Source organism: Orcinus orca, chromosome 6 (genome assembly GCF_937001465.1).
Source record: "Orcinus orca chromosome 6, mOrcOrc1.1, whole genome shotgun sequence".
Classification (NCBI taxonomy): Eukaryota; Metazoa; Chordata; class Mammalia; order Artiodactyla; family Delphinidae; genus Orcinus; species Orcinus orca.
Genome location: NC_064564.1, coordinates 66,902,292 through 66,918,360, shown reverse-complemented (window position 1 = coordinate 66,918,360; position 16,069 = coordinate 66,902,292). Strand labels below are relative to the sequence as shown.

The following is a 16,069-nucleotide window of genomic DNA, read 5'->3' as shown; positions in this document are numbered from 1 at the left end:
CAAGGATCCAGAGCAACTGGAACTCATGCATTACCAGTGGAGGTGCAAAATGGTACATTTAGAAAATAGTTTGGCAGTTACTTACAACGTTAAAGTATTTCCTTATCATATGACTCAGCAATCTTTCTCCTACTCATTTACCCAAGTAAAACAAAAACATATGCTTATACAAACACTTACACCAAACGTACATAATAGCTTTATTCATGATAGCCAAAAACTAGAAACACTCCAAATACCCATCAACTAGTATAGAGAATAAACAAATTGTGGCATAGCCATACAATGAACTACATCTCAGCAATAAAAAGAAACAAACTAGGGCTTCCCTGGTGGCGCAGTGGTTGAGAGTCCGCCTGCCGATGCAGGGGACACGGGTTCGCGCCCCGGTCCGGGAAGATCCCACATGCCGCGGAGCGGCTAGGCCCGTGAGCCATGGCCGCTGAGCCTGCGCGTCCGGAGCCTGTGCTCCGCAACGGGAGAGGCCACAACAGTGAGAGGCCCGCGTACCGCAAAAAAAAAAAGGAACAAACTACATGATACAAGTACAGTCTAAAAAAAAAAAAAACAGGTACAAAAACTACATACTGTATGATTCCATTCTAGAAAAGACAATAATGACATTGAGCAGAGGTATGGTTGCCAGGAGCCTGAGGACAAGGTAAAGGATTGACTATAAAAGGTCATGAACAAGCTTTCTGAGGTGATGTAAATGTTCTACATATTGATGTGATAGTGGTACATCACCATATACATTTGTCAAAACTCATCAAATTGTACACTAAAAATTGGTAAATTATATTGTATGTAAATTATGCCTCAATAAAACCAATTAAAATAAAAGCAATCAAATATATGCTGAAGACATACATTGGTGAGAATGTCTGGTAACTTACCTATCCAAGAAATAAATGCAATTTGTTTGATTTGAATAAGTAAAAATGCAAATGCTAATAAAAAACCCAAAAGGTTATCAGTGGAAAAGTCAGTCACTCTATCATCCCTATGATTTCTATGCCTTTTTTCACTTCATTTATATCTGCAAAGTAACTATATAAGTACACAAGGACCTGCTTACTAATTAAGACATCTATATATTTTTTTAAATAAATTTATTTATTTATTTTTGGCTGCATTGGGTCTTCGTTGCTGTATGCGGCTTTCTGTAGTTCTGGTGGCTTCTTTTGTTGCAGAGTATGGGCTCTAGGTGCGCGGGCTTTAGTAGTTGCGGCACTCAGGCTCAGTAGTTGTGGCTCATAGGCTCTAGAGCACAGGCTCAGTAGTTGTGGTGCACAGGCTTAGTTGCTCCGCGGCATGTGGGATCTTCCCGGACCAGGGATCAAACCCGTGTCCCCTGCATTGGCAGGTGGATTCTCAACCACTGCACCACCAGGAAAGCCCCAAGACCTCTATATTTTAAAGGACACTTTATTAAAATAGAAGACTCTAACTAATAACATGTAGGTCATTATGTGCCCCATAGGGGAACCTTCCCAAAGCCCTCACAATCTGAAGTCTTTACTCTATAAATCAGAGTATCAGTGGTCTGCCAGCATCTTAGTGTCTCACTTCTAACAACCTGCCAATCCTGCCAGTCCTAAGCTTTATCTCCTGGCAAATACAATATAAACCAATACTTATCAATATATCAATCTGAATATATTAAAAGTCACATTAAAATATCCTGAAAGAGTAACTACAAAATCAAAGCTAACATTCCTGTATTGCAGCAGCTTATAGTACACCTGGGAAGAGAAGGCATACACACAGGACACTTTTAGTAATAATACAAGATAATATATATGCCAAAATAGAGTGATGAGTGATAAAGACAGGAAGACTGCTAGGGTAGAAAAGAAAGCAAACATGGACTAGAATGAGGTATGAGGGACTTGATCATTCCTGAAAAATGGGTTTGAAAAAGATGAGTGAACATCAGGCTGACACAGATGTGACTATGTGAACAATATTTTCGATGGAGAAAGTAGAGACTACCTACCCGAATTGGAAGATTAGAGAGAAGTACAAGATAAGGTTGGAAAGATAGGATTCATTTACCCAAGTAACATTTATTGAGTACCTGTTATATGTCAGGCACAGTACAGAAATGGAGCTGTTTGGAAAGAAATTCCAGTCTTAGGAATTTGGTCTTTTTACTCTGTAGCAATGAAAGTAATAGAGTTGTACAGAGCTCATGGCAATTTCACATACATTATCTCAACCAATCTTCACAACAAATGATTTTATAGAATGGGGAAACAGAGGCTTAGGAAGGTATATTTTTATGCTTAAGTAGTACAGCAAGAGACGAGGAGGAAAAAAAAAAAAAAAAAAAACCCTAGATCTTCCTACTCCTAGCCCAGTGCTCCTTTCTTGCTCTGTTCTCTATACTATTAAGCTCTTTTTCTAAGGAAAACACTAAATCATTTTTTTTAAAGCATGATGTGATAAAAGCAGTACTTTAATCAAATACATATGCCCATGTTGTATCAGTTGAATTAGAAGGCAAAGAACATGGAAGCAAGGAGATCAACTAGTACTCTACTATAATAATCCAGGAATAAGTGGGAGCAATAGGAATGAAAGTCAGTATCTATGAGACTATATAAAAAGGTTCAACGAGGTGTCTTATTTGAAAATGCCAAGAGACTCAAAAATAACTAGGAGAGGGCTTCCTTGGTGGCGCAGTGGTTGAGAATCCGCCTGCCAATGCAGGGGACACGGGTTCGAGCCCTAGTCCAGGAAGATCCCACATGCCGCGGAGCAACTAAGCCCGTGCACCACCACTACTGAGCCTGTGCTCTAGAGCCCGCGAGCCACAACTATTGAGCCCGTGTGCTGCAACTACTGAAGCCCACATGCCTAGAGCCCGTGCTGCGCAACAAGAGAAGCCACCACAATGAGAAGCCCGCGCACCGCAACGAAGAGTAGGCCCTGCTCGCCGCAATTAGCAAATGCCTGTGTGCAACAACGAAGACCCAAGAAAGCCAAAAATAAATAAAATAAATTTATAAAAAATTTTTAAAAAGAGCATATAAAGAATGTCTTTCAAAAAAATTAATTAGGAGACCAGTAGAGCCACTCATAAAACTGAAATATCAATAAACAGATCTGTTTTGTTGAGGAAATCACCTAGTGTGGTCAAATTATTCCCCAAACACAAAGCTATTGGGTCAAACAAAATATAAGTCTTTACTGCTAAAACCAGAATAACCCAGGGTTTACTGCAATTGGATACTTTATTTACAGACATTTGTAATTGTCTACACTTAACAGTCTAGACCCTCCACCAATCCCCAGAGGTACCTACAATCATAAAGCCCAGTAAGAGTGTACACCCACTTTCTGTAAACCTCTAAAATAGTTGGTACACCTAAAACTAAAGAAGAAATGAACATGTGTTTAATTAAATCTATCATTGAGTCAAGGCTTTCTTTCAGGGGATCAGAGTTATTTGCCAGTAACGAGTAAATCCCTAATCAAAGGCGTGCAACCGAGAAAGTATTTTAAAATCTATCTTACTTCTTAGATGGAAGTTATTTCACAGGGCAGGGCTATATTCATAACTTCTCCCAAAATTCTAAAAATTTCCATTCTTTATATTAGTTTACAGACAACAATATTGGACTAGTAGCTCTTAAAATAACTATAACTCGAGATCCAATAGATAAACTAGTTTTTAAAAAAGATTAACAAAAAAGTGAGAGCTGAGCCCAAATAAAACCATATGCAACCCGAAGTGGAAAGAACAGAGGTCAATGCTACACTTTGCAATGGCCAGTAGAGGCTGCCAATGTACAAAGACATGTAGGGCTCCCCTCCACCTCACAGGCATACAAGGTGTTGTCACCAAAACAAAAAGCATTTCCATGGTATTGTATGAAGCCCAGCATTCTGGGCTCCTCACAGACCATTATTCAACAGCAATCACCAACTGTCTTTTCAACCGCAGCTTCTGGGCTGCTGTCGAACAAACAAAGGAACTGCAGGATATTTTGAGTACTTTTGAAAGATGATCACACTTAGCCACTCTCTCGTCAAAAGAAACCACAGCGTTACACAATTACCTTTCCAAAAATGATCCCTCAAGTTTTAGAAACATGTGAAAATGGATATTTTCACTGAAGAACAGCTTGATTTACAGTCTTAAAATCCTCATTTGAATAGATGTATTATTTGACTTCTTCAAATAAGGTGAATCAGTTAGAGTTGAAGGAAATTTTCAGTTACTGAATACAGAGTCACAATTTGATCTATAATTTGGAAGTATCAATCTTAAATTACAAATACTAATATGCTTAAAAAGAACTTCCTCACATTTGGCAGTCAGGTGAGATTCTGTCCGTCTGTGCCCCTCACCCAGAGCCAAGCACACAGACACTCAAATGCACCAAGTGGCAATCACTTCTTAAAATTCACTTCGTGAATCTGCTCTACAGTTTTAAGAATTTGTGTATCTGGTCCTTTCTGAGCTCCAAAACACTGCTAATTCTTGTAGAGAGGAACTTTGCTGTCAATCACTGCTCCCTTTTGCCACGCAAATATGTGCTGCAGCTTTCACTTGTCACTCCTATTGTATGTAATGTAGGCAGCTTAGCACTAAATCAATTTAAGGAACTGCAGAAGTTAAATACATACATTATTATGATGATGACAGAAAAGGCAATGAATGTCTCGCAGCTCCATTTGCTTTCTTTGTTAAGAAAGAAAAGCTAATTATCTGCAGCTGTCAACCATGAAGACCTAGACCTATTTAAGTCAACATTAGCCTTGAAAAACTGAAAACATTTCTCATATTTTTGCCCAATTGTTTTCTTTTTGCAAGAAGAAATCTCATTACAAAATATTAAACATTCTGAAGGACAATGTAAAAACAAGCTGAAAAATGTAACACTAAACATTTGTATCCCTTTTCTTAACCAATTCATTTTAATACTTAAAAAAACTGACTGCCAATTTTTTGTAATATCCATCCTCTAATTAGCGTAGCCAAAATTTAGACAGATATAAAGCCTCTCTATATAAATTCATATTAAAAAAATTCAACTGAAACCCCAGACTAGTGGTTGCAATGAAATTTCATTAAGATGATCAAAGGAGACATTTTAGCCATTTATTTAATTAACAAAAGGAAAGAAAGAAAAACACGTTCCAAAGTTAAAATGCTGATAAATGACAGAAAATTCACACTGAATCACCAGCTTCTATGTTGTATAATATTGTCTTTATCTACCAATCTTCCATTTTTCAATCTAGTCCATTAGAATCTAGAACTGAACAGCTAATTGGTTTTGAATTTTCTTTTTCTAAATTTAAGGATCAACTTGTATATTTCCTGGATATCAAATAAGAATGAAAAGAACACTCTTAATAAGTGAAAAAAAACCCAAGCTTATTATCATCAATATATAAACTATGGAATCTCTTAACAGTGTGTTCTTAAAAGTTTTCAAAGGTCATTATTCTTAATTATGAACATAAACATTCTCTACATTTGCTCTTACTGAGTTTTCAGTGATAAAACATTATTTTCTTGTTATTTCTTTTGAAGAGCTCTTCTCACAGGAATACACTTAATAGTATTTTAAAATTCCATATTAAAACACTGCCCATTTAGCTGTCTAATGAATTTTTTAAACACATGTACCCCTAACATAAGCAAAACCAACAAAGATAAATTGAAACTCAATCACCTAAGAAAAAATTTGACAAATGGCCTAACAGAATTATAGTTTTAAAAATAATAGCTTCATGTTTAAGTTCCTAAACCAGCCTTAAGAAGTCTTTTCTAACTACACCTAACCCACAGTTCTAAGATTCTGATTTGCTACAATTCCTCCCTTCCATCTGAAGGAATCACTATTGTATTTGTAGGAGACAAGGAAGAAAAAGGTCAAGAACCGATAACAGCATAAAAAGCAAACTCATCTCAGATCCAAGAATCACATGGGGAAATGGCTAAGGTATAGACACAGACATGGCCTGTGCGATAGGTAAAGAAATAATATAGTTAAGGAGCTACGCTACGCCAAACATTAAGTAAATTTTCCACTGTCCCCAAACTAGTAATTGACAGGATCAAGATTCCATCCTAACTTTGGACAACAAAGCCCAGGTTCTTTTCGTAACACAATACTACCTCCAAGCAGAATTCTTCTCTGGCTTTACATTTTTAGAAATCTGTATCTATCAAGATTGAGTGATGGTTGCCATCCTTTACAATTGATGATGCTGGTGACAGTGTTATCCAAATGCACATACACAGCAGAAATGACAAAAATATGATTAGGAGGCAATCATTCTAATATTCTTTGTATTATTTATATTGCTAAGATATTTGGGAACAGATAAGAAGCCTGTGGCTATTTCTTTTCTAACTTTCTGAAATCTGTTCAAGATAATAATTCCCAGTTGATCACTATTTTATAAAAACATAAAAATAGCATCTACAACTAATGTAACTCTCACAACTCTGTGAGACGGATTATTATTGTACACAGGTGAGAGAAATAAGGTTCAAGATTGTGGTGACGGGGCTTCCCTGGTGGCACAGTGGTTGAGAGTCCACCTGCCGATGCAGGGGACACGGGTTCGTGCCCCGGTCCAGAAAGATCCCACATGCCGTGGAGCGGCTAGGCCCGTGAGCCATGGCCGCTGAGCCTGCGCATCCGGAGCCTGTGCTCCGCAACGGGAGAGGCCCCAACAGTGAGAGGCCTGCGTACCCAAAAAAAAAAAAAAAAAAAGATTGTGGTGACTTGGCACAAATTACCAAACTACTAATAGAGCAATTCCAAATGCAGGCCTGCCCTACTCACAACTGAGGACACTTCCCATTATGTACTAGATGCCACCGTAACTTTATACATCGCCATAACTTTGTTACATGCCCCCTCACTTGGTCCTCGGAACAACCCTGTAATGAAACAAGGCAGGCAGGTAATATTATTCTGGCCTCATTTTACAAATGAGAAAACTGAGACTCACAGAGAATTTAAACCACTTGCTTTAGGATCCTTCAGAGTAATGGCAAAGTCTCAAACACAGGCCTCCTGACTCCACGTCCAGTGTCTGTCACTGTAATTTTTACTGTCAATTACAAGTTGGCTTTAATATATCTTTGAAACATTTCTATGCTTACCCTGTGTAACTTGGTCTCTCTAAATCTGAAATCTACTAAATGTAAGTGAGCTCATAAAAGCATCACGTTTATGCTTCCATATGACATAACTTATGTTTCCAATACAGAATTTATTTTCCAAAGATATTTGTCTACGACTGTCAAAAAGATTTCCACCCAGATTTTGACTGATCAAGAACAAGGTTTCTTGATCCTACTTGAAAAAAATCCTACTTGAATCTCAATGGAAAAAAAGATGCCTAATTTGAGAGTTTAAATTATGAATCAGCCTTCTCCTTGCTTACATCCACTTAATAGGCCAGACAGTAGTACTGCCTTTCTGTCATTAATTCCTCAGAATCTTTCTAACCAAATGCACTGCCATTTCTGAAAGCCAGAATGATCTCATTTAGTAAAGCAGCTTCTTGCCCTTTCATTAGGCCCTAATCTAAATTACAGTATAAAGACATAAGGCTCTGTATTCGTGACTGGCTCATGAAAAAGGGCACTAGCTGGCCATGTGGCCTGATGAAGTCCTGGGACACAGAAGGGTCTTTTTTGGACTTTATCATTCCAAGAGCAGGGAATTTATTTTGAGCCAGAAAAATAAAATATAATCTTGGGCCACCTGGTTCTGTAACACTCTATATTTGTTTAGAAAGGTCACTGTTGTCAAGTTATTGAATGTTATCTCTGGAATTGACAGGAAGAGAGAAGTTTTTGAAAGCAGGCCAGGAATATTAAAGCACCGGATATTAAGGTGTAAAGTAGTATTTAAAAGCTTGGGCTTTGCCACAGTTCAAATCCTAGCTCATGGCCTTGGGCAAGGCACCAGTTTTCTTAATCCATTTTACCCATCTATAAAACTTAGATAATAACATTCTAGAGGAATATTTGTAACAATAAAATTATGTAACAGTTATACGTCATTAGTCTACAGTTACCATTCAAAACTTATTCGATAATTATTATCTGTTAATTTTTGTTCTCCTTTTACTTTAGTTTGGCATGAAACTAAAGTTTCATTGCTTTTATTAAACCCTTCTCCAGACAACAAAGTGGAATTTAAATAGAGACTCACAATTTATGCTACGCACATAAAATATATGGATTTAGAGCCTATCTTTAACAAAACTTCAGTCTATCTTAAGCAACAGTCACTTCTTTTTTTAATCAGATTTATAGTAGCTATTGTTTTGTTAGTGGAATGACTGGGTCACTGTGTCACTCAAGAATGAATACTAAGCAAATATCAAATCTGCATCTGAACTTCAGTGGGACTAGTACTGCTGCTTTACTGGACCACTGTCACAGTATCCTGATATTGCTATACGACAGTTATTTTCTTTGTATTAGGTAGTTTTCTAATCGTGTTTCATAGAAGTACTATGACCCAACTGTTGCAGCAACAATACGATCCAGAGGTGATACGGACAGGCTATTTACCCCCTTTCTCTTTGTGAAATCAGCAATGTGGCTAAAAATACAAAAATAATTAAAACGTACAGTTAGAAAAGCAGCTCAATCAAAACGCCATCCAGAATGTTGCCAAACAGCACTGTTTTCAGTTCAGCAGGCCAGATTCCAGACTGACTTACATAACCCCTTTTGTATCTCAATGGTGGGCAAATATTTCACCTGCACTTCGGCAGGAATGGCCATCGTGATGTATTGAATTGAACTATCCCCACACATGACTGCTTTCTCCCAAATCAAAGTAAGCACTAAAAACTGGAGCAAAAGTTACTGTCTCAGGCTAGGAAACAACATTTCTATCTGTTTTCTACTTCAAGTATTAGCTGTTTTGCAGTTTCCTGCTCGGTGTCAATGAAAATAGGTACACATCTTCCATGTGAGCTGCTGGGTGGGTTCTCTGCTTCCTCCACATCAACCGAAGAGATTTATGAGTTATCAAAAACACATTTCAAACTCCAGGTTCTAAGCAAGAAGACTACTTACAGATCAACAGACAGAAGTCTAACATAGAAGTACTGAATTAAGGGCTATAAAGGGAAGGATCAGAGAAATTTGTAAGCTTACACAGAAAAATAAATATGAGAAGCTCTCTTGACCAGCTTCATTTACCCAACTTGCTAATTGAACCCACACTCTCCACTTCCTCTGCAACCATACGGACAGATGCCCGTGGTGTGCTGAAAACTCACGGCATGCGGACTACTCTCTGGTATGCCCCTCACTTCTGCTCCCTAATGCTGAGTATATCTTCTCCCCAAATCAGTAGTATTTGCTGATTAGGGGAGTTTTATTGTTACTGTAATTAACAAATTTAATTACATATTAGATAAACAATGAAAGCAAAAACAAAAGCTAATGTATCTTTAAAAACTAAGTCAAAAAAAAGCTTTGAAAGACTTGATAAAGGCAAATCACTACAGAACAGTGCTGTTGACATAGGCATGGGTAAGAGAAATATAAAAACTGGTGGAAATCATAAAATATAGAATAGTGGCTCTCAAACTTTAGCATGGAGGCCTTGAGAAAACAGATTGCAGATCTCCACCTTCTTAGCGTGATTCAGTAGGTTGGGGGCAAAACCAAAGAATTTGCATGCTAAGAAACTCCTATGTGATACTGATGATGCTGGTCTGGGAACCACACTTTGAGAACCATTGCTTTTCAACTCTCTATAGTTTTAATCTAGAGAAACAAAATGTAAACTGGAAATGATTTGTTATAAATATAGATTTAAGAAAGACTTATTGTTCCAGTCAGCAAACCCATACTATAAGGAAAGGCCTTGGCCCTAATCAAAAGACAGTCTATTTATAGGCTTTGAATTAAAATGTTAGTGGGATGTATGCATCATCTTTTATGATCTGTATTAACTGACTTTTTTCAATTAATGGACAAACTATGAGAACCAAACTCATCAGAAGAGATCTCCTGTCAGATACTGGTTATAAAAGTATTACCAGTCTAAAAATCCCTTCACCTTCACTATTTTTAAGAGGAAAATTCTAACGTGATAGAATTGGTTAAAAAACTTCCTGGGGCTTCCCTGGTGGCGCAGTGGTTGAGAGTCCGCCTGCCAATGCAGGGGACACGGGTTCGTGCCCCGGTCCGGGAAGATCCCACATGCCGCGGAGCGGCTGGGCCCGTGAGCCATGGCCGCTGAGCCTGCGCGTCTGGAGCCTGTGCTCCGCAACGGGGCAAAAAAAAAAAAAAAAAAAAAAAACAAAAACTTCCTAAAAACACAAGCTTACTATATCAATGAAGCATTTAAAATAAAAGTTTGCGTATCACTGTCTGCAATTTACATATGAGATTTCTGAGTCGGAGAGGATAAGAAACATATCTTAAGGTAGTCAACCAAGCCGCAGAGTCAAGACTTGAATACAGATCTGCCCCCAAATTCAAAGTGGCTTTTTTTTCCCCAAACTTATAACATTGCAGTATGATCTTTGGAAGAGTCACAGACAAGTTAGAAACAACGCTGAGCTCCCAATCAATCTACATGTCCACAAAATAGAAAATGCCCCAATTTATTCAGCTGTGAGGACTAGATGGATCATGAGCATTGTATCTTCTGTTTTGAATATGATCGTAAGCATCATCCATAAGCTGTACTTACTATTAAATGGCTAGCTCATCAAATACAGGGCACTGGAAGAGAGCTGCTCTACCATCACTGAAGCAAAGTTTTTGGCAACACAACCCCACTTAGGCAAGAAATCTGTGGAGAATGAATGACAGAAAGATTCACACGCAGATACAACAGGGTAAGTGAAATGGAGAAAACCATGTTCAGAGAGCGTCAAAGAAGCACATTAGGTATACGCTGAAGAAAATCATCCAAAGATACGGCATTTATGGACTGCTTGGAAACAAGAGCAGACAAGCCACCCAGTGACAGCAATCACCACTATGATGATGCCATTAAAGCACACTTACCATTTTAGAAACTACAGGTAGTGACAAAAGCATTTTATCGTTGCCTTATAACGTGGTGATGTCTAACATAGTATCATATGAATTCCAAAAGCAAAGAGGATCATATCTGGTAAAGTATGAAGTAATTCAAATGTCCAGTTTTACACATTCAATCTAATATGTTTAAAACACTAGCCCCAAGTAGTATTCTAGTATTTGAGATCAGGGAGCAGTGTGAAGATTTGTAATAATTATAGGAAATCTCCTAAAGTAGCTATTCTGTTCTTTAGAAAGTGATTTAGGAGTAAATAAAGACCTAACATAACCTAGGAGTGGTTAGGGTGGCCACTATAAAACAAAACAAAACAAAACAAAACAAAAAACATAAAATAACAAGTGTCAGTGAGGATGCAGGGAAATGGGAACCTTTGTCCACTGCTGGTGGAAATGTAAAATGGTGCAGTTGTTATGAAAAGTAGTATGGAGGTTGCTCAAAAAATTAAAAATAGAACTACCAAATGATCCAGCAATCCCACTTCTGGGTATATATCCAAAAGAATTGAAAACAGGATCTTGAAGAGATATTTGTACACCCATGTTCAATACAGCATTATTCAAAATAGTCAAGAAGTGGAAGCAACTTAAATGCCCATCAATAAATAAATGGATAGCATGGATTGGGAGTTTGGGATTAGCAGACGCAAACTATTATATATAGAATGAATAAACAATAAGGTCCTACTGAGAACTATATTCAATATCTTGTAATAAACCAAAATAGAAAGGAATATGAAAAAGAATATATATGTATAGCTGAATCGCTTTGCTGTACAGCAGAAATTAACACATTATAAATCAACTATACTTCAATAAAAGAGAACTGAAAAAAACTATACTTCAATAAAATGAATTTTAAATAAATAAATAAATGGATAAATAGTATACCTGGGAGGTATTGAGGGTTTGGTTCCAGACCACCTCAATAAATCGAATACTGCAACAAAGTGAGTCACATGAATGTTTGGTTTTCCAATGCATATAAAAGTTACATTTACAGTATACTACAGTCTATTAACTGTGCAACAGTATTATGTCTAAAAAAATGCATAAACCTCAATTAAAAAACTTCATTGCTAAAAAATGCTAACCATCGTCTGAGCCTTCAGCAAGTCATAACCTTTTGCAATAGGAAAATCAAGTCACCATAACAAATATAATAATAATGAAAAAGCTTGAAATATTGGGAGAATTACCAAAATGTGATGCAAAGACAGGAAGTGAGCAAATACTGTTGGAAAAATGGCACCGACAGACTTGTTTAATGCAGGGTTGCCACAAACCTTCAAATTTGTTAAAAAAAAAAAAAAAAGCAATATCTGAGAAGCACAATAAAGCAAAGCACAATAAAATGAGGTATGCCTGTACAATGGAACATTATTCAGCCTTAAAAAACAAGGCAGTCCTGTCATATTCTACAACATGGATAAACCTTGACAACATTATGCTAAGCGAAATAAGACAGTCACAAAAACACAAACACTGCATGATTCTACGTTTACAAGATCTAAATAGTAAAAGTCTATCTAAATAGTAAAAGTCCTAGAAAGTGGAATGGTGGTTACCAGAGGCTGAGGGGAGGGGAGAAAGGAGAATTATTCTTCACAGGTATAAAGTTTCAGTTTTGCAAGCTGAAAAAGTTCTAGGGTTCTGTTGCACAACAATGGGCAAATAGTTAACGTGTTGTACTGTACAGTTAAAAAATGGTTAATCTGGTTAGAGAAAAAAACATAGGAATAAAAATGTCTTGAAAACTTTGGTAAGCTTATAGAAAAAGTACTAAAAAGGTTCACTGTAACTTGCTTAAGAAACAAAATAATCTTACTAGATTCAATTTTAATCATCATAACCTCTTTATAACACTAATTTCTATCAAATTCTAGGAATCTATGATTTAAATTTGTTACTTATAATGGAAAGGAGGTACACCATAACAGAATTACTTGGAGGACTTTTAAAATATTACTTATTCTCACCCAGAGAGATGCTCCCAGTTGAGTGAGCCATCATTACTGATGCAACTGTGCTACATTCTTCAACTGTGCTGGGACTGAAAACAGATTGAGAATTGCATTTTTAAATGATAGTTTAAATCAGTAATAAGAAAATTCAATTTAATCACTTTTCCTATAATAAGGAGATTACAGGTATTGTTTGATATAATTAAACTTTCTTCACACTATAAAGCTAAACATGGGTTTTATTTTCTGAAGGCATATGTAAGACATTATAAGCGTGGCTGCTTGAACAATGAACAATCCTTGTTATGAGATCACATATACATTTGGGCTGGGTACCCATGGAGAACAGAATCAACAATATATGGAAAATGCAGGCAGAAATACCTCTCAAGACTTCTAAAATATTCTGTCCAGAACATTTTTCTTTTTGACAACCCTTTCCTACGTGCATTTATCTCCAGATGCCTTTTTCCCATGATCTCCTCTCTTCTCCAAAGCATTTTTCTCATCGTTTCTTTTCCAAATTTAGAGGAAGGGGAAGAACTAAATTTTCCATACCCAAACTTTCAGAAACAAAGTAAAGAGAATCTCTCATTTCCATACATTACTGTTTCATTTCCCGGGAAACAAAGCTACATTTTAAGAACTCAGGGTTAATGGCATCTTTTCACATTGATCTCACTTTGGTGCATTTTTCACTATGGTAAAAATACCATATTTTTAAAATCTATCGATAAGTATCCAATAGTATCAAAAAATTAAGCCCCAAAGAGGATCCATTGACCAATATTCTCTACTGGTAACATTCCTTAAAGGTTACAAAAACATATTATTTTACATGGAAATTACACATTATAACTTCTACTCTTTAAGGGTATATTTGAGCTCTGTAATATCTTTTTTTTCTCATCTCCTGCCTTCTTTTGTGTTAAACAGATACTTTCTAGTGCATCTTTTTCATTCCCTTGTTGTCCCTTTCACTATAATTTTTTGACTTATTTTCTTAGTGGTTGCTCTGGAAATTACAATTAGCATTTTAATTTAAAACATTCTAGTCTGGATATATACTAACCTAATTTCAATAATAACTTAAAACTTTCCTCCAATATGCCTCTGTTCCCTTGCCTTCCTTTTTATTGTCAAACTACATCTCTATGTGTTATAAACCCATCAACAGTTTTATTATTATTGCTTTATGCAGTTGTCTTTTAAAACATAAGTTACAAAGAAAAATGCATCTATATGTATTTTTATATGTATGTCTTTCATAATACCTATGTAGTTACCTTTACCATTGCTCTTTATCTCATGTGGATTTAAGTTTACTGACTAGTGTCTTTTTGTTTCAACTTGAAGGACTCCCTTTAATACTTCTTATAGGGCACATTTGCTAGTAACAGACTCTCTCAGTTTTTGTTTATTTCTAAGTGTCTTAATTTCTCCTTCATCTTTGAAGGAGATTTTAGCTAGATACAGAATTCCTGGTTGACAGCTTTTTTCCTTCAACTTTGAAAATGTCTTCCAGCATCCGTGGTTTCTGATAAGAAGTCAGCTATTGATCTTATTTTTCTCTTCATATTTTCAAGATTTCTTTGTCTTTCATTTTCGTAAATTTAACTATGATGTCTAAATTCGACTATGATTTGACTATGATGGGTTTATTCTACTTGGAGTACACTAAGTTTCTTTAATGCGTAAATTAGTATTTTCTCAGCAAGTTTGGGAGGTTTTCTGTCATTTCTTTTAACATTCTTTCTGCTTTTTGTGGTTTTTTTTTTTTTTTGCTCTTCTTCTGGGACTCCCATTTTCCCATTATGTGTGTGTTGGTGCACTTGAGGTGTCCCATAGGTCTCTTGAAGCTCTGTTCATTTTCATTTTCTTTCTGCTCCTCACACTGGATAATCTCTATTGAGTTACATTCAAGTTGACTAATATTTTCTTCTGCCAACTCATATCAGTTATTGAGCCCCTCTGGTAAATTTTTCACTTTAGTTATCATACTTTTAAACTCCAAAATTTCTATATGGTTCTTTTAAAATAATTTCTATGCTTATTGCTATTCTCTTTGGTAAGATATTTCACACTTTCCTTTAATTCTTTAGACATGGTTTCATTTAGTTCTTTAAACATATTTACAATAGCTGACTTAAAGTCTTTGTCTATTAAGTCCAAATCTAGGCCCACAGGGACACTTTTCTGTTAGCTAGTTTTTCACTTTTTTCCCATGTATGTAGCATACTTTTCTATTTCTCATAATTTTTGTGTTGAAAACTAGACATTTTGGATAGTTTTAGATATCTATTTGGATATCTAAATAGATATCTGAAACTATCTATTTAACTAGATAGTTATCAAGCTATCTAGATAATGTATTTTAACAATTCTGGTGGCAGAATCTTCTACACTGCCCCACTAAGATTTTTTTCTCGCTAGTTCTCTTCTTTTTCTTGGTGCTGCTTATTTGTTTAGCACTTCCATGAACTAATTCTGTAGTCCCTGTATTATGTGGCCACTGAGTATTCTTCTTTTTGTTTTTAAGCCTGGCTTCCTGGATCAGTATAATTTAGTGGTCAACCAGTGATTGGTCAGAAGATTTCCTTAAATGTCTTGCCTGTATATCTTCCACCCTTTGCCAAAGCTAAAGGAACCTTCGTGAGAAGCCACACCTTCAAACTTCAGTTAGCTTGTAAGACAGCCCTAGCTTTCACTTCCTTCTTGCACAGAGCCTCAAGGTCAGCCAGAGGTGGATCCTCTCCTTTCCCAGGTCTTTCCTGGGCATATGCACAGCCTTGCACATCTGCAATCTTTTAGATATCTAGAAATATGTTGGAGCTTTTCAAAGTTCCCTATGGTTGGCTAATCCTCCAGGATTTCCTTCTACATTCCTGGCCAGGCTCTTGTTTGCCGCACGTGAAATCACAGCCTTAAACAGTGGAGATGTTGCCAACAGTTGCTATTGTTTCAGTAAAGCCCAGGGGGTAGGCATTTTCTTCCCCCCAACTGAGCTGAGCTCTAAGTCAAATCAATAGCCAATCACTCTCTG

General features: G+C 36.6%; 1 protein-coding gene across 3 annotated transcripts in view; it reads right to left on the bottom strand.

The window, feature by feature from the left end:
* RFX3 (regulatory factor X3) overlaps window positions 1–16,069 on the bottom strand; it is a 288,511-nt gene that overhangs the window by 217,717 nt on the left and 54,725 nt on the right. Inside the window, exons 7-9 of one of the 3 annotated variants that reach the window (XM_049711842.1) lie at window positions 13,042–13,115; window positions 12,262–12,348; window positions 11,954–12,002 (exon numbers count right to left, since the gene is read on the bottom strand). The exons of the other annotated variants lie outside the window; for them this stretch is intronic. Of the exons in view, the coding sequence (XP_049567799.1) occupies window positions 11,954–12,002; window positions 12,262–12,348; window positions 13,042–13,115 (210 nt within the window). The remainder of the gene's footprint in view (window positions 1–11,953; window positions 12,003–12,261; window positions 12,349–13,041; window positions 13,116–16,069) is intronic. 3 annotated transcript variants of the gene reach the window in all.